At 39.3% G+C, this 22836-nt stretch overlaps 1 protein-coding gene across 5 annotated transcripts in view; it reads left to right on the top strand.

Moving 5' to 3' along the window:
- Nucleotides 1-22836, top strand: part of st18 (ST18 C2H2C-type zinc finger transcription factor) — a 42407-nt gene that overhangs the window by 15176 nt on the left and 4395 nt on the right. For all 5 annotated transcript variants that reach the window (XM_084368658.1, XM_084368657.1, XM_084368661.1 and 2 more), the window contains 16 exons: nt 4541-4656; nt 7617-7668; nt 8486-8516; nt 8718-8905; nt 12566-13276; nt 14445-14579; nt 15442-15532; nt 15628-15720; nt 16285-16493; nt 16708-16907; nt 18823-19068; nt 20777-20886; nt 21472-21534; nt 21829-21897; nt 22159-22221; nt 22552-22632. In XM_084368658.1, the coding sequence (XP_084224784.1) occupies nt 4541-4656; nt 7617-7668; nt 8486-8516; nt 8718-8905; nt 12566-13276; nt 14445-14579; nt 15442-15532; nt 15628-15720; nt 16285-16493; nt 16708-16907; nt 18823-19068; nt 20777-20886; nt 21472-21534; nt 21829-21897; nt 22159-22221; nt 22552-22632 (2458 nt within the window). The remainder of the gene's footprint in view (nt 1-4540; nt 4657-7616; nt 7669-8485; nt 8517-8717; nt 8906-12565; nt 13277-14444; nt 14580-15441; nt 15533-15627; nt 15721-16284; nt 16494-16707; nt 16908-18822; nt 19069-20776; nt 20887-21471; nt 21535-21828; nt 21898-22158; nt 22222-22551; nt 22633-22836) is intronic.

Raw genomic sequence — 22836 nt, 5'->3', positions numbered from 1 at the left:
TTGTAATCCAGGTGGCCAAGGGATTTTACCATACAGTGGCAAAAATCACTTAAAACTCCCCCAACATCCTAAGCCACTGAGCTCAGTAAGCAGACAGATTGTTCAGAATTGATGACAGCACAACTATATCAGAGCTGGACTCTATGTTTGTGTGTGTCTGCGTGTTTGTGCGTATACGCCTGTGTTTGTGTGCGCATATGTGAACATGTTTGCTTCCTATATATACTCAATTAGTACTAAAGGGGGCTGTTTAGAATAAGACCTTGACAGATTGGTATTATTTTGCTTCAACAGGGTAGGGGAGGTGTATGGGGAATACTGCCTTCTATCTAAATAAACATCAGTAGCGTGAATAAAAAGACAGCAACCTCCATTTCAACAGCGGCTGACTGATTAGTAAAGTGATCAAAGTCGCTGTAATATTCAAATAATTAAGGTTTTAATCGCCTTTTGTTCGATCACCAGACGCAAAAGATAATGGAAGAAAAACAAAGGTGGGTCTCTATATGTGTGTGGGTTAGGGTGTGTGTGTGTGCGTGTGTGAACGTGTGCACCCGTGTGCACATGTGTGTGGAGGACAGAGGAGCAGAGATAGAGTGGAGTTGTTTAATGACAGGAACAGCTGACTCATTTAGAGAGAGCAGTGAAAGGTAATTAACCCTGGGAAAACTACAGCTGCCATGCGAGCTGTTCACTTCAGCGCAATCTGATTAGGAATCACTGCTCAAGCCCCTGACTCCTTTCAGACACTGTGTGTTCGAGGTAAACTTTTCCCTTTGCCCCGGAGAGCCCCGAAGCACTGGAGACCTGCCTTTTGTGACGGGGGATTAGCTGGAACGGTTACTACGTTTCTCCAAATTGCAGACCACCTGGTAGCATTCATGCAACCTCCTCCATGAAAGGGCCTCCTTGGGCAGGAACAATGAGCAGGATTACTCTGCTCATTGTTACACCAGGCCTGGAACTTCTTTTTCCCCAAACACCTGTCCCCAAATTAGACAGGTTTGAAAAACCCATGTTCATGACAGAATTCAAAGATTCAAACTAACATGAGAGTGGTTTGGCAGACTGGAGACTTGCCAATGGATGAATTGTCTGCCACTCCGTTTATTATGCTATTGATTCATAGTGTAGCGTAAGAAGATACTAATTTTATTTGTGTGAATATTTTGGTGTTCTTAATTGGATTGAAATTCACAAATAAAATAGCATATCATCTAGGCCCCTTTCATACGATAAGGGAACTAAAAGCACCAGAAATTTGGTCAAAAACAGAAATTGGCTCTTTGATGTCAGAAGAAACAATCTGGACTTGGTGCCTCTGTGTGGTCCGGCTCCAGATGAACTCAATTTAGAGGGAAGGCTTTGGGATGACTTTGGAAGGCGATTACAAGATCCATAAATCACCTCGGCAAAGGTGTCACCATCTGACTCTTTTATGGGACTCTTGCTAACTCTGTCCAATAACAAGTTTCCCCTGTAGTTATGCCATCATAACAAATCATTGAAGCGATAGTGGCTAGCCAGGCTCCTAATTGTCTGTTAAGAATTCTGTGAGCTGTGTTCTTTTATTGAAGCATCTCTGTCTTGGAGAAGTGATAAGATGCCAATACGCTCCTCTATAAAAGTACTCTTTGGCAAAAGGCACAAACACTTTGCTTGGCCGTCAGGGTAGCTGTGAGGCTGTTATATCTGAAATCGCAGTTGACTTCAAGATTTTTTACTGTGTCTGCACGAATCCAGAAACCTCTTTCAGGCGGAGGAATGCTCATAAATTGCCGACAGAATATTTTTCTTTCAGATACATTTTTTTTTTTAACATAAACAGCACATTTTTCTTTCACTTAATTTTAGATTTTAAACAAACTCATCTTTGTATTTGAAGTAAATTCAGTATCTTATGGCCCTTTATTCAACAAAAAGAAAATAAAAATCCATATAAACAAAGCAAATTTTCCACTGCAGTCAAGTGCTGATTAACTGTCAATTTTACTTTGGAGATAACCAATAATTTAGTGTCGTGACATTTGAAAATTAGGCCAAGTTTTAGGCATAAATTAGACCTCTTTGTCCCCTCCCCCCTCCTAAAATGTATCTCAGCTATTATTCTAATGTCCAGCTGGGATTTAGGCAGAGGGCGTCTAATGGCTCCCTGGCCACCTCAATAAAAAAAAGACCAAAATGAAAAAAAAGAAAAGAAAAGTTGTTTATCTAAATACTCTCTGAACAGAAGTTGATTTTAATCTCTGAGCAGAGCCTAATTTACTCACAACGGACCCATTTGCATCTCAATGAAAAATGCCAAAAGCAATCGCCTGCTTTCTGTATACACGTTTACCTGCTTTTCCACAGAGTAGGTGTGAGCACCATCCGAGCAGGTATATTCCTGCCAGCTCACCTTTTCCCTCAGCTAAGACTGGCTTCTTCATGTTTAGCTGCACACCTCAAACCTCCTATAGGGAAAATATAAATTGCGATCAGCTCACTGTATCCTCATTACAAGGAAATATGAAAGCAAAAGGTGCTATCTCCTGCCGTTTGCTCTTTATTATACATAAACAGAAAAACACTTAGCATGTAAAATTAATGTGAAAATTATTCCCGGGGTAAACTCTAAACACAGAAGTTACCCCGCACATTTACCCTTTTTTTCTCCTTCCCCTAGATCAGAGTGTAATTGCCAGTAATCAGGTCTGTTTGCTGCTGATAAAACCACTCTGAATGCGAGGAACCCTCTTTGTGTGATGACTCAATTATGCCAGAAGTGGCTCATCAAACCTGGCCCATCAGCTGCTTTAATAAATAAGGAGGAAAACTTGCTGCAGGCGCATTATAATTCCATTCATTCCATAATTAAATCCATTCCAGTTTTAACCCTTCGCTCAGTGTGCTTCTGGAAGAGGAAACAAAAACAAGAAGAGAGGGGGGGTTGATGGTGGTGTGTGTGTGTGTGTGTGTGTGTGTGCGTGAGGGGGGGGTTGAGTACACACCAGACAGTGACCTTGCACAGAGCACCCATCCGTTCCCTATAATTCAAAATGATACTGTTGAAGAAAGGTTAAGAGAAAAAGGCTCGTGGAGAAAAGGATGGGAATCAGTTAAGACGCAGCTCCTGTGTTTCTTTTTTATGTATGCATTGTTTCCACACACAGCCTTAGACAGTAATTATATTAAAAAGAGTAATCTAATCATAACAGTTGGTTGGTTGCGGCACTGACATTTTGAAATCTTATTTTGGGTAATCTCATTTGCCTCTATCATCTCGCCATGTACCCCCCTATCTAAAGGAAATGTAAATAATGTAATTAATTTTATGGTCTCCAGAATCTTACTTTGCTACTCTGGCCTGCTTTATTGGCTCCAAGATGAGGTATCAGCGCGGTACCAGTGAGTTTTTTTTTTTTACTCCATCACAATAATGTCTGTGTTAATTACATGAGAGCGTCCCAAGTGCACGGATAAGCTGGGAACAAGGGGGACACAAAGACTCAAGGTCAGTGATGAATATCCACAGCAGCTGCACGGTATTAATATGGCATTATATGAAAATAATCATAATAGCATCACTTACAACAAAAACAGCGAGAGTGTGGTTAGAGTAATGTCAGGAGCGTCGGGGATGTTTTACAGATATTTCCTCTCCACCATCTCAGCTTGGATCCAGCCTTTCTGATAATGGTGCGAGGCAATGGTTATTCATGATTGCTGGACTGGGAAGGTCTCTCTCTTTCTCTACCCCCCAGTCGCAGCCCATTCTCTCCTCTGTGGTGGGAATGCTAGCAGATGGGGTTAGGGGGGAATGGGCTGGGCTCAAGGACAGCTAGCAGCCAGATTAACACATAGAAAATCTCATAGACCCTAAGCATCAGGCTGCCTCCTTTTCCCCCTGAGAAATCTGCCCTAGACACAGGGAAACAGCCCTCTGAGAAGCATTATTTGTGTTGGACTTGGGGTGTATGTATGAGGGTGGCGGCGGTGGAGGTGGGGGTGCATAAATATGATTCAGCAGATGACGAACCAGCTCAAATAGTAGTGAGTCTTTTTTTTTCATATGCTAATGAAACTGAGTGAATAACCCTCCCTCACTCACCCCCTCTTTTTTCCCCCAGTTTTGTTTTTCTGGGGAAGCGCTCTGTGAGCTATAATTAAGAAGATGTTGTGCGTGTGTTTTTTTTCTCCAAAGCTAACAGAAATAAATAATTCCATAATAAGATCTGTGAAGTGAAGAGGCTTAATGTACTCATTGTGTTCATCCTTGTTTTCCCTCTTGGATGTTTTGTATTAATTAGAAGCAAGCAATTTGATCTCTGTCAAGCAATCAATTTGCATCGTGCTCCTTATTCCATGTGAGGTATTAATGTGCTCTTTCCACCTCTTTCTGACTGCATGCTCACATTCTTGCCTCTAGATCATGAAAATATCAGAATATAAACCTTCAGGAAGATGGTTTAGCGACGTATTATCGATTTGAGATGCTCTAAAAAAGTTAAGAACAGATTTTTTAATTATGTCCGGTGTTTTTTTCCCTTTTTTGTTCTAGATAATGAATTACATGATCACCTCCTGAGAGATAAAAAGTGTGAAAGCATCAACCAGGGCGGACAGTGCGGATCTGGCACCTTATCCTACGGAGCGCTTGGAAAACTACAATCAAAGGTAAATACTCCAATGGGGGCTTAAGTTCTTCATACAAAGTGAAAATAACTTTTGTTAGGGACAAAAAGGGATAAATGATTGTGTAACTGTGTTTTGGATAAGTAGCATACTGAGTGGTGGAGTGTCGCTGCTCCTTTGACCACAGTCATCACAACTCGGGCTGGTTTTTACTTATGCAGGACTGTGGGAGGCTGGCAGATAAATATACTCTTGAAAAGGTGTTGCTGAGTCAGCTTTCTGTAAAGTAGTGGGTTGCCTTTAGTTTTTGTACCTGATAAAACTTCCTTTGAAACCATAACAGGAAGTTGAGAGAGATCTGTTACGAAGTGTGAAAGAACATACCGGTGTTTTGATTATTACTGATGTTAAAGCAGGCATCATGTTCACTGTGTACCTGAGTTTGGATTTCAAACTGTACAGAGTAAAATGTAAATTAATGAAAGCACATCAAACATACATTAAGATATAAGACCCTCTGCTTTGGAAAGTATGTCAAAACTGAAATTAAAAAAAATCCTGCTATCAACCTTATTGCACTTAGTGGTCTTATGTCTCTGTGTTGACCTTTGAAAAAGTGTTCCTTTAACAATGCTGGTTGTTTCTGACAACATTTTATGTCTGTGGTTGGCAAGTATACAAAACTGAATGCCAGAGAGCAGGCCGAGATAGCGGAGGAGAAAGGAATTTAGATGAAAACACACGTCGTTTTAGCACTTCCTGGGACACAACATGACATATTTCTTAAGCAGGAAACTGAAAAACTGAACAAAATCTCTGAAAATCATTGTTTTAGGATTGTTCTGTATTTTGACAGATATAAGATACGTTATTATATGAATTATTATTCTTGAATAAGACAATTTTTAAGAAAATGTCCCTATACTTAGCATTTCTCAGCAGTATATAAATATTTAATACATCGTTTATAACGCACCATAATGTGGCAGTAAACGTATATAAAGACATTTTAAGTGTTGATAATTATATAATGTCTTTAACAATTACAACTTCATCCCTATATATGGATTAATAAACACGTTTATCTGCTTATAACTACATTGTAATGTAAGTAAGGTTTATTTAGTTTATTTACTATAGCACCTTCCACAGAGCTAGCTCACAAAGTGCTTAACAAGTGCAATTGATTAAAACGTCAGACGATAAAAACAGCAAAAGAGAATAACAATAAACAAACAACAGCAGATCAAAACACATACAGATTAAATGTGTTACAAACCATTTATTAAATGTATATATATTATACTGTATACTAAATTACAAAGGGTAAGTGTTACTCTTCCACTTTCATATATCCATGACTAAATTCTTTATTTAACTGCCACCATATAGCACTCTGGATGGAAAATGAATGGTACAGGAGAATTGTCACACAATAATAATAATAATGATAAAAAAACAATAAAGTTCTGAGCCAGATTGTGTTGTGAATGTGAAATAAAAACGTCCCATTTGACCCTGAATGTATCTATTTGTTCTGCTTTTGTAAACACGCGGCGTCACATGTTTGTCCATGTTGTTGCCATGCCAGGACTACCTGTTAGTACAGCAGAGCATCTACGGAGGCCTTCCTTGTTGTCTTGTTACTTGTCACTCCTTGTTACCTGAATGAGATAAACAGTAGCCTCTGCTTTGTCACAATCCGTTTTGTCATAATTATGTCGGAGATGCACGTGTGACGCACTCTAATAAAAAACAGCAGCGCAAACAAAAGGACGGTTTAAATCTCCAACTTATATAACATGTGAAACTGGATATGCACAGGCATAAGACCCGTTACTCATTATTAGGTGTAGCATTAAGGCTTCTTTATGAAATTAAACTATAGAATGCTGTAATCATTATAAACATAGTATTATTCATTCATCCAAAGAAATAAACATATACAAAAAAAGTAAAACATTTAGGTTTAATGATAAAAGACTGTTGTTGTTGTTTTTTTACATTTAAATGAGACAGGCACCTTTAAAACGCCAAATAAAGTATATAAAAAAAACACCCTGGTAATAAACAAGTGTGAGTCATTGGTGATATTTTGCTTCACTGATAACATCATTTGAACTTTGATTAATGTCCATGTTACAATCTGAGGTTGCAGGATGTCGGAGCAACATTTTGCCTTTCAGAACAACAAATTTATACAAAACGTTGAAGCCTGTCTGTGCTGAAAAGTGTTACAAACTAATGAGGTACATTCGTTTTTACAGAATGTAATCTATAGTGTTTGGGAGTTGTTTGTCTCAATAGGCTGTAGTAATCAAAAGTAATGAACCTATTATGAGCAGGACCTCTGAGGGCCCGGCGTGGCATTAAGAGTGTGGCACATAAAAGGTTTATTAAAGGAAATTAAGGTCCATCACTGCCACACCTGCTCCCCTATTATAAATGTATGACAGGTCAGTGCCTTCAATCACAACAGCAAACGAGAGAGAGGAGTCATGTTTCCCATTACCAGGGAAAAGTAACAGCATATCCTATGACTCACAGATTTCACTGGCCTGTGACCACTATACGCCACCATCAGCCTGGAATAATTATGTTTAATAGGTTTTATTTGGGACCCACAAGCAACAGCCAGCGAGAGTGGATGGATTTTAGCAACTATTTTTGTCTAAACACACACAGTGAGGTGCTGTCCGTACTTTAATGTCATTATTTGGTGTCATTACATTTTTACTTACCTCTGAAACTTTTTTCCCCTAACATTACACTTTATGTGTTTGCATATTACTGATGTTTTAGGAGCTCTTTGTGGTGTTGTTGTGCACACAAATTGATTTTAAGGCGCACTGTTCTATGGCTGACTGACAAAAATCAACAATAATCTATAAAGTGTTAAAGCCTTTTTCCTGCTTCAAATACAAGAAATGAATCAAAGTGATAAAATAAATACAATCTGTCCGTTTACTGGCTCATCTGTACGTCCCCTCTTTTGTTTACAGATGGACTCTGAAGGCGAGGAGCAAACCCTGAAAGCATGTAACAGTAGCACAGGTGAGTACAGCCTTCGGTTTGCTTTTAGCTAAACGCACATGCACGCACACACATATTCCACTTACCGCCATGGGTTAGGGGTATCAGTTCAACAATCCAACTTTATAACTGTCAATTTTATGTATTATCTTACTGGTCTGAAGAGCACTGTACTGCCATTTCATTATTCAGAGGGGAATAACTTCATTAAATTGGAACACTGGCTCAAATTAGTTAAGGAGTGTGTATATATTGTGTGATTGAAAAACCCCTAGACTGGATATGTCATTATGCAAGTGTTCAGGGCCTCTGAGGCCTGCCTGCGCACGCTGGAGCTATTACTACATCTGGGGAAATTCATGAAAAGTGTTATTATTGGTTGTGCTTCATGGGAGTATGGGGGCAGAACTTGTGAATGAGATTCACGCAGGCCTCTGGGAAAATTGATTTACCCTTTTAGATCATGTTGTCAATGCTGTCAAAGGATGAGCTACCGTTGGTGTCCCAGAGAATGAGCGGCCCGAATGAAAAGCTTTTCAGATCAATGACGAGACCACTTCTCCATCCTTATGCTGATTATGCCCGATGGTGTTGTAAAAAGGGAATCAAATCTATTGTAAAAAGGCTGCGTGAAGCGGTATTAGCACAGGTGATGTCATCCCTAAAACATTATCTGCAAAAACAAATATTTACAGGACATTGTAAAAATTTTCATTAGCCGAAAAGTAGTGAGTCGCCTTGAAGCTTTGAAGATGAATGTGTCGACAGATGCTGTGCTACTGTAGTGGAAATGTAAACACGACTTTTTGTCTGTTCTTTTTTGGCCTTTATTTCACAGGGCTGGCTGAAGGCATCGCCGAGACTCACAGGTAAAATTTCTATGAACACTTTGAATTTTCTCATTTTTTTCATCTTCATGCCAAAAAGGAAATTATCTTCCTTCCAGATCATATATGTTACTCTTTACAAGGGGTTTAACTTAATTTTAATGGTTGGAGCTTTAAAATGAGCCAGACTCCCTCCTTTGTTGACCCTGCTGTGCTTTTTGTCCATTCCCCTCTTCCCTCCAGCCCATATGGGTCCATGGCGAGGAAGAGGAGTGCTCAGGAAGGGGTGCAGGGCGCCCCCGTCAACAAGAGAAAGTCCCTGCTGATGAAGCCCCGCCACTACAGCCCCAGCGAGGCATGTGAAGAGGAGAGCGAGGACCTGGCACCGCCACAGGACAAAGAAGAGCTGAGGAACATTGACACTCCAGCAGGTAAACAGATGTCCTGTTGTTTTGTCTGTTTTGATGAACAATTGACGCTGAATTTTAAAATCCCATCTGTTGCATTCATATTTCCCTCCCTCTGCCATCAGCCAGCAGCCGCAGTCATTGTGCAGTGGAAGTGAAAGACTACACTGCTGGGTCCACATTAGTTGTGTCTCACGTCCACAAATTGAAGTTTTGACAGCTGATCTGCCATGATATTTCTGGCGTGGCTTTAGCCTCTTTTGATGAGGCCAGATTTCAGACCCCTCATCTGTCCTTTTTCAATAGCCAGTCCAAACCCATTGAATCCATAGAATGAAAAACTGAATGGGGGAGTGCACCAGCTCACTTTGATTTAAATTAAACTTCCTCCATTCTTTTAAACTGAATTTTTATTGAAGTTGCCTATTGTGAAAAACAAACGAGCCGTCAACGCTGCTTGGCTTCATGTTTTACTGTTTTATTTTTTACAAAGGCTTCACTAAACCACCGGAACATTTCATCAACAACAGTTAAAAAATGTTTATTTTCACTTATGCCACTGTCCTTTTCAGGAGAGGAAAATGTTTTCTTTTTTCCTAATGAATTGAATTTTGTGCATTTTGGCAACAATGCCCGCGGTGTACATGTGCATTCTCGCCCACTATAATCTGCACTGATTTGGTATATTTTTAACGATGTAACTAAGCAACAAACGTAATTGTCCCTTTCAAAAGCTTTTGTTAGGCCCTCTAACACAGTCTAATACATAATTAGGCATAATGTCTACAGCTCATTATAGTACACATGTGTGTAGTTAAATGGAGCAGGAGAGTAGCTCACTGAATTGTGTGGATTCATTGGAAATTGAATTTATTTGTTTCCTGGGTTCATATTACATTACAATTATCTAAGTAATTCACTGTGCATCATCAGTTTTTCCTTTTGTTGTTGTGTATTCTAGATACTTTTTCAATTTTTATCATCCATCAGTTATTGACTGCTCTACATTTCCCTTATTTGAACCTGATATTCAGTGGACGAGCTTTAAAACAAAACAAAATGCTGCCAGGATTTAAAAGAGAGAGAGACAGAGGGAGAGAGAGACAGAGAGAGAGAGAGAGGGATATTGATAAACAATTTCAGAACATATTTTGCTGTTATTGTCGGATTCTGGGGCTATTTTCTGTAGAAAAACAAAAATTGGAAAAGTGGACTGGAGGCAGTAAGAATTTTTGCGGTGGGAAGCTGGTCATATCTGCATTTTAACAAAAAGGGAGAAAAATAAGCCTCTCGTTTGGTCGGGCCACACTGCGTTCAACTCCAGCCAACTGCAGCCCTGCTGCAGAGAGCTGGTAATGGCTATTCTGGAGTACAAACTGTTCACCTGTTCCAACACACAAACCACCGCAGGGATCCAAGTTTTTTTCCTCCATCTCTTTCCTTTTTTCACTGCACTTCTGTGTCTCTGTGTTTGTATGTGTGTGTGTGTGTGCGTGTGTCTGTGTATACGTCTGTGTGCTTGTCTGACTGTATGCGGCTGTGTCAGGCCGGGGAGTCCATCTGGATGAAAAACAAAACCCTTGTTGCTTGCCTCATAAATGTAAATACGTGTAACTGGCTTTAATTTTTCATTCAACAGGGTTTGTCTTTAGACACCTCACATATATTTCACAGCGGGGAACTGGCTGTAGCACATTGTAATATCGCCTGGGCACGTATGAAACCTGACATCTACATTTTATAATGCACAAAATCATATATTTACAAAAACGCTTTTTATTAGCACCACATAATTTAAGCTCTTTTGGTGAGGATTAAGTTTTTGTGCTGCTCCCGTTAATAAGTCGTAGCTGTCTGATAATGCGTGTATCATCATCAGTGTGTGATCTGATTCTCACAATCCATCTCTATCTCAACTTATCGAATCCTACTTTTGGTTCGAGCCACTTAAGAGGATATAGGCCCACAGTCCAGCCTGCTGAAAGTAAAAACCCTCGCAGTCCAAAGAGCCTTAATCGAGCATAAGTTTGAATGGTTTTGGAGGATCAAGAGAGATTTTGTCGAATCAATCCAGATGATAGCTTTCCATTGTTAATCACTGACCATGACTTAATATAATCAGTGGTGTTAATAAAGTGTTGTTTCAGATGCATTTTGAGGGATAACCCTAACCCTCTTTGTCTGTTGCGCTGATCAGACTTTCAGTGCGTAAGGCTTTGCACAATCTTCCGGCTTTCTGCGCATGTGATCTGGATTTATACTAAAAGATAGACGGCAAAAGGTCAACGCAAATTAAATTATTGAGAGCACTTAGCAAAATAAGCTGGAGGAAAGAGAATCCAATCTAAAATTTAAGAATGCATTTATATATATATATATATATACATATATATGTATATGTATATATTATTAATCTGCAATAATGGTTGTATATTTATCATATATAGTATCTTATTACACCCGATAGGATTTTACACCTCAAAAACACACATTATTTCTGACACAGACATTATTAGAAAAGCTCCTCTAACGCTCTAATTTGATAAAACACTCACAATAAAATGATCTGCCAATCTCTTCCTGCAGCATCTGGCATTTTAATGGTCTATCATGAGTTGTTTATATTTTTACACTAAAATGTGATCATCCAGAACATTTAAAAAAAAAAAAATAACTGAGCAAGAACCAGATAGCTACTTCCTTTTACAAAACACAGAGTGTAAAGTAGAACGAAAAAATAAATGTAAACACCTCTTCCTGCTTTTAAACATCCTGGTTTTAGGCACACCCTCAATTTTTCAACTGCTTCTTGTCTTACGCAGCTACAGGTGAATTAAAAATACAAATTATTTTTGAAAATAAATCTAGATATTTGTATTTTTCACAAATCTTGGGTCACGTTCACTAAGCAGGCCACTCGTTTTTATGGGCACTGTTAGCTGTTGTGCTGTTAATGTTTTGATCATAACAAAAATTATTGTCAGGTTTTTGACTGAGGTGTACGGCTGGCTTCTTCTAAACTACATCCTGCCACACAGACAGCAGCGGCTCACAGAGATTTCTCTCTTTTATCTTCATGTTTGTGGTTTCCTCCATCTGTGTTTTTAGGAATCCTCTTCACTTTCCTTGTTCTCCTCCCTCGAAACAACAATTCTGCGTTTTTTAAATCAGTTTTTTGTGCACACGACAACATGTTGCTGCCTAGCCTGCACTTAAAAATACACATAACTAATTAAAAACTGATGTTCGCTGTCCACCCCGCAGTAAATCCTTCATAATCTTGTTCTAAATCTACTGTATATTGGGTTGTTCCTCCAATTGGAGACACAGAGGACGAAGAAAAACAATTGTGTTTCTCATCTCTAGGTTTCATGTTCAACTAGCAGACAGAAGGGTCATATATGTTATTCAAAATATACTTGAATTGCTTCGAAATCTTATGATTATCACTTCTCTTGCAATATGTGTTATTATTAATCCTCTAGAAGGTTATAAAAAACATGTTTTTCTCAAGATGTTATTTGTGGAAAAGTAACAAAAAAATCTAAAACCTTTAAAGGATTTAGAGAAGATTATCGAGGACATACAATTCCTATCCTGTATTCGACTGAGGGGTCAAAAAAGAGCATGTTTGGTCAAGTCTTGAAAACACATAAAGTAATATGTGTTTTCTTGTTGTTTTAGATGGAAACTTAAGTGCAATCAATGGAGTTGCCAACAAAAATGGCTGCTATGACGCGCTGGCAGCGAAATCCAGTGATTCTCTCGGGTGGTCGGAAGTAACATCTAACGGCTCCCCGCAGTGTGAGCCGGACACATCTGAACGTCTGATGGATGAAGATGATGAGGAGCTCCTTAATAATGAAGAAGAAGACCAAAGTCAAGATAGGATGAGCGGTTCACCGTCGCCACAGAGTCCATACGAAGACATGAGGGAGGCTGAGTGGGAGCCTCTGTCCCTGTCTGCCAAGGTGAACGGCTCCGGCTGCAGTCCCTCCAGAGCCTCCGAAGACCTTTCAGTCAGGAACAGCCATGTGAAAGAAGAGCCTCACCCAGAATTGGGCGGTCTGATGGGTCGGGCGAGTATTTTTCAGGCTGAGGCTCTAAGATACAGGCCGCTCCCCACAGAGGAGGACAGTGATGGGGAGGTGGAGAGGCCACCTCGGCTGGACGGCTGGGCGCTGGGGCTCCACGAGAGAGGCCTGGAGATGAGCCGAGGGCGGGTGAACTTCAGCCTGTTGGAGCAGGCCATAGCTCTGCAGACGGAGCAAAGACAAGTCCTACACCACGCCTACAGAGAGATGGACCGGTTCCTTATGGAGCAGATGACCAATGAGAGAAGGCACCATCGGATGATGGAAATGGACGGCAGACTCAACTATCATGGAGGAAAAGGTAATAATATAGATGTGAAATGAAGTCCTAAATTGACAATTGCAAAGATTTGTTTGTTGTCTTTGGTGGCACCTGTGGTGATAGGCGGTAATTGCATGTGTGTTTTTGGACCTCACTTCCAAAAAGTGGTGTCTGTATGATGTTTTTTTCTCTCTCTAGCAGAGACTGGAAAAAACAGCTGAATTGAAGAGCAAGACCGATAAGCCTTTGATACCACGGCAAAAAATAGTCCTCAGCATGAAAAAATAATTCAGAAGTATTTTTTCTTTTTGTAGATCAGGTTTTTATATTATACTTTCGATACCAGCAAATGCAGCTATCATATCATTTTAAACACATGGTATCGTAAAAGTATTATACTTTTGACATTTGATTTTTCCCAAGAATGTCGCCAAGGGCTTTCATCAGTGAGCCATAGGCTATTGATGAATCACCATTCATCAGTAGATAGTGACTTAACAGACACGTAATTAAATTATATAAAAATCTTTGATATTACTACTTAGTACTTTATGAATCAAGGGTTATCATTAATGGAAAAAACAGTTCGCACAAATATACCTCCATCCGGCACGAATCAGATAGACCACGAGTGATTTAGATGATTTGGCGCTCAGAAAAAACATAAAAAGGAATAAAAGAAGCATACGCAGGAGGGGAAATCAGAGGGAGGAAATCCTCTTAAGTACTAAAAACATTTTGGCAACAAGTGAAGTAATAAACAGACTAAAATAAAGAAGAACAAAATTTTCTGATGGAATTGCTACTACTCAAAATATTGGATTTTGATAGGAATCAACCGGATATTTAACCATGAGCATAAGTCTTAAATCCTCCTAAAGTACCTCTCATGTTTCCCTCTGATTCTTCAAATGACTGCAGCTAAATGTGTAATCCTAGATGTAATCTTTCGATGGATGGGCATTAAGAAGTGAATGCTCTGTGTTGAACTGCAGCCTTAACTAAAATGACAGATTAATAGATGCATTTTGCGAAAAAAGTGTCTAGCTTTGCATGATATTTCAATCTGTTGACCTATGTAGACAGGAAAGTACATGAGCATTATATGTATATTTCACTTGCTTCTACATTTCTTGATAGGACACTCACAAACACAGTAGTTGCATTATAGTTATTTATTGTGATTTTTGTTTTACTGTGTCCGCAGATTCTCCACGTACAGATAAAAAGGATATAAAGTGTCCAACTCCCGGCTGCGATGGCACCGGTCATGTGACCGGCCTTTACCCACATCACAGGAGTTTGTCTGGGTGTCCTCATAAAGTCCGAGTTCCTCCGGAGAGTAAGTCACACAAGCATTTCTGTGTATACATGCTGTATAATGGATGATTTATACTGAAAAACTGCCTGTTTTAGGATTTACAATCAGTCGCAGTAATTGAAATCCTCTTAGCACGGACCCAAAGACAAGAAAGACCTGCTTATACATTTAGTTCAATTCAAAGATGTTCACGAAACTTTTCAAATAAATTTAAAGGTTTTTCTCCCTCTCTCTCTATCTCGTAATGTGTTGTAATGTGTGAATATTGAATTCTTTTTTCCCCCCTCACACTGGCGATTGTTAAGTCATTTCAATATAACTCAACAAACATTCAACATTAAACAGTAATGTTACAAAAGGAACAGAAAAAGTAATTAACTTTTTCAAAAAAGCGCATGCTCTTAGACTGGAGGCAGTATTTGCAAATCAAAGGGCTAGCTAACGCAGCATTCAAAAATAAATAGACAACTCCAACAAACTAATTGGAGAATATGTACAGAGAAGAAGTTTCTAAGGATACAGAGCGGACCTTTAACGACGCGTTTGTTTTGAAGAATATAATCAGCTGTCTTGTTACGCTCCTCTTTGCACTAAGCTATTTACATTTCAGCCACATTACAGCATTCCTCACAATGAAAAAAAGCCTTTTGCTTTTTTCTCCCGTTTCTGTCTCTGTAGGATCTTTGCTCTATAGGCACTAATGTACCAACCAGTTACATAAATCGCCTGGAAATGTCTGAAAGTGTGTTTGTTTTATTTCCAAAAATGCTTCGTATATCTATGTATTTACCATTGTATAATCTTTAAGCTTGATTATGTCTTCAATGTTGAATTATGTTTCTCTTTCTAAGCTTATCTCCTCTCTCTGTCCTCATCCCTTCAGTCCTTGCCATGCATGAGAACGTCCTCAAGTGCCCTACACCCGGGTGCACAGGAAGGGGACATGTCAACAGCAACCGTAGCACCCACCGGAGGTACATCCACCACAGAAAGCCATTAGAAAATGTGCACCCTGTTCATAGCTGACTTACAGTATTAGGCTAATGTGTTTGATTTCCTCCCCAACCAGTCTCTCCGGCTGCCCCATCGCTGCTGCAGTGAAGGTCTCCAAACCTCAGGACGAGAGCCTGAAGTGCAGACAAACACCTGACCGCTCACCCAGGTATACTGCCAGATAGAGTGGAGGATTTTCACTGCTATCACTGTGGTCACACATGCAGGGAAATAATTAAAGCAAGCATCCGGGAATCATATTTAGCTCTGTAGTGGACTGAAGTTGTAAAAGCGTAACTGAGGTTATGCAAAAAAGTGATAAACACTATTATTGTTGAGGGGAGTGTGGGATATTTTTATTCACTGATCCCAGCTGAGCGCAGAGTCTATTTCGAGCTTTCCAAGCAGACATAAGCAACGGTTGCTGGTCCTGTGAGTTCCTCTCTATTAGAGATGATAAAAGAGCAGAACTCTTTGTTCCCTGTGGATATATCATGGGCAGGGTGCCCACTCCTACTATATTAATTAGTCTGGCAACCTGGCTGTGGATCTACAACACACATCAGATCCCAGACTCTATGTGTACAAAAGCACTGGCATCCCTGAATGGCTTAAAACAATGTCTATACTTAACTGCTTAATATGATAATATGAGCTTGTTGGGCACTTGTTATTTCACAAGTTCTGGACGATAAAATGATTTTTTTTGTTTTTTTAATTTGTCTCCTTGTAGAGCCATCGGCTTGATGAAGAAGTTTGAAATGAACCAGCTGAACTACAGGCTCTCCCATCCAGTAGCAGCTTTGCAGACGAGCCTCACAAAAGACATGGACAAGTACAGCAGAATCCGCTTTGATTACGCCAGCTTTGATGCACAGGTCTTCGGCAAACAGCCTCTGATGGGGACCAACCAGGACCAGGAAATGTCACATTTCCCTGATTGTAAGTCTCCTGCATTTTATTTTAAAGTGAATAAATTGTCAGATGTTTTTAAGACTAGAGTCTTTGTTTGGGCCATTAAATTAATATTGGTCTGTTTAAGGACAGATATTTTAGTATCACATGAATCAACTCCCAACTTGTTTTCTATGTGCTATTAAGTTTGAACACCTGGTGTGTCAGTAACTAAATTATTCGCTAATTATTTGTCTTTTAGCACCTCAGCAGTATCCTGGCTTCCTTGGTGCTCCAGGTGGCCGCATGCCCACCTCTGGTCAGCACAGCCCGCCGAGTCAATTCAAAAAAGAAGACGGTCTCCAAGCCGCAGCAGCGACCGCCGCCATCCTTAACCTCTCCACTCGCTACCGGAAGAACATAGAGGCTGTCGCCGGCCGGCCCTTGGCAACCTCCACAAAGGTAATCAAATTAGACCACTTGGAAAGGTATTTAATGTGGTCATTTTAAAGGAACTCTGATTTGTGTATAAAAAGGGAAGACATCAAAAGACAGAATTTGGCAAAGGGAGCTTGGCGCTCTGGTGGCAGACAAACAAGGAGGTTTCCACTCCATAAAGCTTTAATGTACACAAATGAAAATTTGTGTAATCACATCAAAAGAAGAAATACAATCAGCCTTCTTTCCCAATTACAACTACTCGCATATTTTTTTAATAAAACATGTGGTAGTGTATTTTGTTTCGACATCAGCTGGCATGTAAAAACCCTGAACTGTTTGTCTGAAACTGCATCTTGCCCGCTGCAGATGGCAGAGGATATTTTGCTTAGTTATATGATCCAACATAGGCTGTGTGTCTACACCAGCTAGTCTTTAAAAGCATTTTAACGGATTAAGCCAATCAGCTAAAGGAGTTAACATCTGAAAAGTTTAATTCACACAAAATCCAAACTCTTCTTGGAAATGTGCGTGTATCCAAAATCTCTTCTGCTGTTATCTCCGATGCGGCATTGTGCTCAGCTTTTACCAAACTCACTTCATGATTAATATTGATCACATTCTGTGGGTTACATACGTGCACACTGTACTGTAGATGATTCAAGGTTTCCACACCTACACAGCACAGATCCTTGTCTCCCAGCTTGTTGAGCTGAGAATGTGGCCTTGTACCAGGTACCAGCCCACTGAATGAATAAAACAGTGTTAGCAAGTTAATCATCTGTTCTCATTTACAGCTTAGTTGTCTTGGAGAGATGTACAAAATAAAGAACAGCTTTCAGGTCTGGAAAAAAAAAAAGGGGGCCATATTTAGAGTGTTAGATGCTATAACTTATCTGCATATGTATATTACACGTTGAAATATCACACGCCAAAAGCACCAAATTGCTGGCCTTTAAAGCGTGAATACAAGCTGATTTTACTTATTTAAAAATGTGAGATGATTAAATTACATCATCAATGTGCAAAAAGGAAAAAGAACATTCGGAATTTTATTTTTAAGTTGAGGCTAAAAACAAAATCAAATCTAAATAAATCACAAAAAGTCTCGACACTGGTGTTATTTTGATTGGGTACACACATCGTCAGACGGCCGGGTAATTAAAGTGGACAGCCACATCCAACGTTCACGTAAATTATCCCCTTTAATTAATTTGAAAAGCTCCCCTTTGTTACAAAAAAGAAAAAATAATGATGTATAGGGTTTAATGAAACATATGCGTTGAATAATTGGTTTCATTTATGGGAAAGGATTTCAGCATTTAATGAGGTAAAACTTTTAATACCATAAAACAGCCATAAGTCATCATGCTATTGCGTTTCAGCGTGGAAACGACAAACACATCTGTCAGCGGGGAAACTTATGCCACATTAAGCTTTTTAATTTTTGCTATAATAATGATGACCTAAAACCACCAACCCCCCCCCCACCCCCCACCCCCCACAGCTGCCATCTTGGTTGTGTGTCCTAGAAAACAGATGACACAGCTGTCACTGAAAAACTACACACCAGTGATTATTTTTTTGTGTTCAGCAGAATTAACGCTGGCTTAGTTTGGTACTTTGTCTGGTGTGAGATAACCACTGTATGTATTATTTAAATGAATTGTTTGTTTGCTCTGCGTTTCAAGTCATGTTTACAGAGAAATGTTGCTTGGTTCAAGTTTGCCATATCGCTGCTGTCATATTAATGAGACATTGTACTGTTTTATTTACATTCCTTTTAGCGTAATTAGAAAAAAGGTTCTATTTTCATCCCCTGATTTATTTGTTTTTCATATGTTAGCAATGATATGTGAGGCACACTTTATTTATTCTACCCTTCTACAACATGGTATGAATTGATTAAATGTTGAGGATTTAACTTCTTGGCCTTCAGGACATGCTCATAGAGGTGGATGAAAACGGTACCCTGGACTTGAGCATGAAGAAGTGCAAGGAGAATGTAAAATCCCAGACAAAAACACCTTCGGATGACCCAATGTCCCCTTCCGAGTCCACTCTGGCCAAAGGCGGGAGCGTGCTCATCAGCCCCGCCTTCTACCAGCCGCTGTGTGAGAGAGACAGCTGGGAGAGCCCCGTCCCTGTCAACTTCAGCAAAGCACACGTTTTACAAGACAAAGAGGTAAAAGACACTGACAACTGACACTCTGGATGTCATCTAAAAATGTAAGATGTGACCGGTGAAGGGTGAGAGTTTGAGGGTCAAATGGTGTAAAGTGTCTGCTGTGGTGTTGTGTCAGCGAACAAAGACATTTCACGTATACAGGTGCAAATAAAACTATGAGATAAAAACATAAAAGAACAAAATGGAAATTAATGTTCATAGGAGCCGACACCCAACTCTCTAATTTTCTCTAAAATGCTTCAATCATTTGGATTTCTCATATTCCATCTATTCAGTTTAGATGTGCATATAGATTTTCTGCAAGTTTCTCTGAAAACTCCATTTTATTAAATAGATTGTCTTGTTTTTTCTGTGAATGGAGCCCAAAGGACTCAAACTCAGTTTTGTTTTTTAAACCCTTGTGTCGTACAAAATGATAATAGATTTACTTGTAACCTTGTAACCTTGTAAATAAACGCAACAGAACTAATTGCACTTCTCTGTCATTTGTATGATCCATATATTTGTTCCCAATTTACATAGTTCTTTCAAGGAGCTTTTTATTCTCGCATTTTATAGGAATTTACTACCCGGAAATAAGGTGGTACTATTAAATTTCCTTAAATGAAAGTCTAAATGCTGTTTGAATTAAAGAAATACTGAGTTTTCTTTTTATCTATTTACTTTGTTAAGTCAAGATTAGTCAATATGAACCAAAAAATTGTTAAAGTAGTCAAATTCTGTCCAAAAACTGTTAAAGTACTTAAATTTTGGCTTAAAAAACTCAGGTGAATTAGTCAGTTTAAGTCTAAAATAGTGAAAGTAATCAAATTTAGCCTAAAAATACTCATGCAAGGTTGTCAATTTTAGCCTTTAAAATAATTAAAGTAGTCAAATTTGATTTAAAAGATCGTTAAAGTAGTCAAATCGTGTCTAAAAATAGTCAAAGTGGTCAAATGCTGTCTGAGAATAGTGAAAGTATTCAAATTTAGCCTAAAAATACTCACGCAAAATGGTCATATTGTCTAAAAATAGTTTAAGTAGTCAAGTTTAGTCTGACAAGACTTCAGTCAGCTGAAACAGTTTTGTCGGTTGCTAAAATCCCGAAATTTCCTGAACAAAATACGAGTGTAAGCTACAGCCCTGCTTGTAGGAACACTTATAGTGACTGTTTTTAAGACAAAGCAGCAGCTTCTCCAGTCAGATCTTCAAATCTATAAAATATATTAAATATTTTTTACACTGAGGACTGGCACTAATCTGGTCTCCACATATCATTCTTGCTCAAGGGCTTAAATGAATCTTAACGTGGCCTTTCAGGGTTTTCTTCCTTTACTTCAATAATAATATTTGTCAGGTGGTTTTAATTTGTAGATGATGTCAGGCGTTATCACATTTGACCTGCTTTTAAATCACACAAGACAACATCTGGTGACTGCACAATCTTGTCTGTGAAAAAAGAAAAAAAAGGAAAGCCATACGTCATAGCCATACATCATAAATACTGTGTGGATTAAGTGTGACTTTAAATGGATGTATGGTTTACTACAGTATAAGTATCCTTAATCTCTTTGCCTTGCAACCTCGTAACCCTTGAGGGCTTCTGTTTTAAGAGTATTATAGAGGGCTTTTCATTAATTATTCACTTTTAGGTCATTGCCGATTGTGGTCAGGTTTGATACTCTGGACAGTTAAGGCCATGTTTTGACTTGGTCTTTGTCCGCAGGAGGATTACGATCATGTCTCCTTGGAGGACCAGCACTACCAAGGAGACGGCGGCATGCTGAGTCCCAAAGCCAAGCTGCTATTACGAGATGCAAAGAAAGAGCTTTTGAGGTATGCTAAAGAATGAAGCATCTCGAGGCATCTTTACACAGCCAACTGTGAATAATGTGAGCCTCCCTTTTAGTTGGCAGATGGTCAGATCTTACAATAAAAACACCAAAGCCATACCTTTTGTTTACGTAGGAGAGTTTGATATAAGCGAGTCGAAACACACTGAAACTCACCGTGTTACCTATCACTGTAACTGGTATGTCTGCAGGTTCATGTGGAGCAGAAATATATCTATTTGAAAGTGAGTTTTCTCCCTGTATGTCCTGTACAAGCTTACAACTTTTGACTCTTGTAGTTAGAGTGCATGCTCTGCTGGGTCTCCTCTTGAGAATCAGTAGGACCCTCTAGTTTTCAACAGCACAGCAACCCCACTAAGTGACATTCAGAGTCATTATTACACCGAATGTCGAGCAGTATAATAATAATTTCTCTACTAAACTTCCCGCTGTACTAACTCTTTATTTATTTTTTTCGTTAATGCCCGTGAAAAGGCTGTCAGTGTAAAAGAAAGATTCAGTTCAAGCTTGGCAAAGTCTGTGGGAAGTAGAGTAATCTGTGCATTAAGTGCTTTGTGCTCTCCTGCAGCTGTCCAACCCCGGGCTGTGACGGCAGCGGCCATGTGACGGGGAATTATGCATCACATCGGAGGTACTGTAATTAATTACACTCTCATTAGCACCAGCCAACAGATATATAGATTGTTTTAATTATGTTGATTGTTACAGCTGAAAACTTGTCACATCGCTTGTAAGAGTCCGATTTTACATGTCACTTTCTCTAAAAACGCGCTGACACGATAAAGCTCTCTCGTGAAGACGAAGTGGAATTGTGTTTTCAAATAATTTTGTATAAATATGCATTGAGACATTGTATTAAGATTATTCAATTCAGCTGTGATCAAAGAGTGCATTAAAATGACTGTTAGCTCTTTATCCTCTCTAGTGTGTCTGGATGTCCCCTGGCTGACAAAACACTCAAATCACTGATGGCAGCCAACTCTCAGGAACTAAAGTATGTGTTTTGAAAACTGTTATTGTTGCTAAAGGATTTTTCACATTGAACTAGGCAGCTTGTCTTTGACTCAGCTCAGGTCAACGCTCTCCTTCTCCTTTGCTTTCTCCTCCTTTCCCTTCTACTACACATTAAGCTTGATTTCTGTGTACTCCACATGAAGTTGTTTGGTATTTTCTGCATATTAGCATGAATCCACTGCTCTCCTCGCAGTCTTTTTGCTGTAAAAAACACCTGGTCTCTGTGTCTCTCAACCTGCAGGTGCCCAACACCTGGTTGTGATGGATCTGGACACGTGACTGGGAACTATGCTTCGCACAGAAGGTAGCAGAGAAAAATCATGGCAACTGAGCATGAAATACATTTGTCAGATGCATGACATTCAAACAGATGGTGAAAGTCTCACTTTATGCTGCAAACATGCTGCACTTTTTGAATTCTTGTGTTTATTGATATATTTGGCTGCCTGTTCCTGTTTCTATGCATTTATGTAACGTTTAAAAAGCCATGTGATGTGCGAATGCAGAGTGCAACTTATGCAACGATAAAACATTTATTTATTTCGATTTATAGATTTACATTTGCAGCTGAAACTCCACAAAGTGTAAACCTTTTTCCGTCATGTTAACCCGTTCTATCTCCAATCGTATGTAGCTTGTCAGGATGTCCACGTGCCAGAAAAGGAGGTTTGAAGCTCACACCAAACAAGGATGACAAAGATGAGCAAGAGCTTAAGTAAGAGATTTTGTTTTTTCATTCCTCATCCCATACTGTCATGTTTTTTTGTTTAAAAAATCAAGCAAGAAAACATTGTGAAAATGCGTCATACTTTTGTGCCGGGGGGCATTATACCTGCAGGCCATTAAGTTAAACAAAGAAAATAATACTTCTCTTGTCGTAACATTAGTGAATTATGGGAAAGGATTAGCAGCGTGTTTT

The sequence above is a fragment of the Pagrus pagrus genome, assembly GCF_965226575.1.
Source record: "Pagrus pagrus genome assembly, chromosome: 12".
Lineage (NCBI taxonomy): Eukaryota > Metazoa > Chordata > Actinopteri > Spariformes > Sparidae > Pagrus > Pagrus pagrus.
Note: the sequence above shows the minus strand (reverse complement) of the source record. Positions and strands in the feature narration are given on the sequence as shown.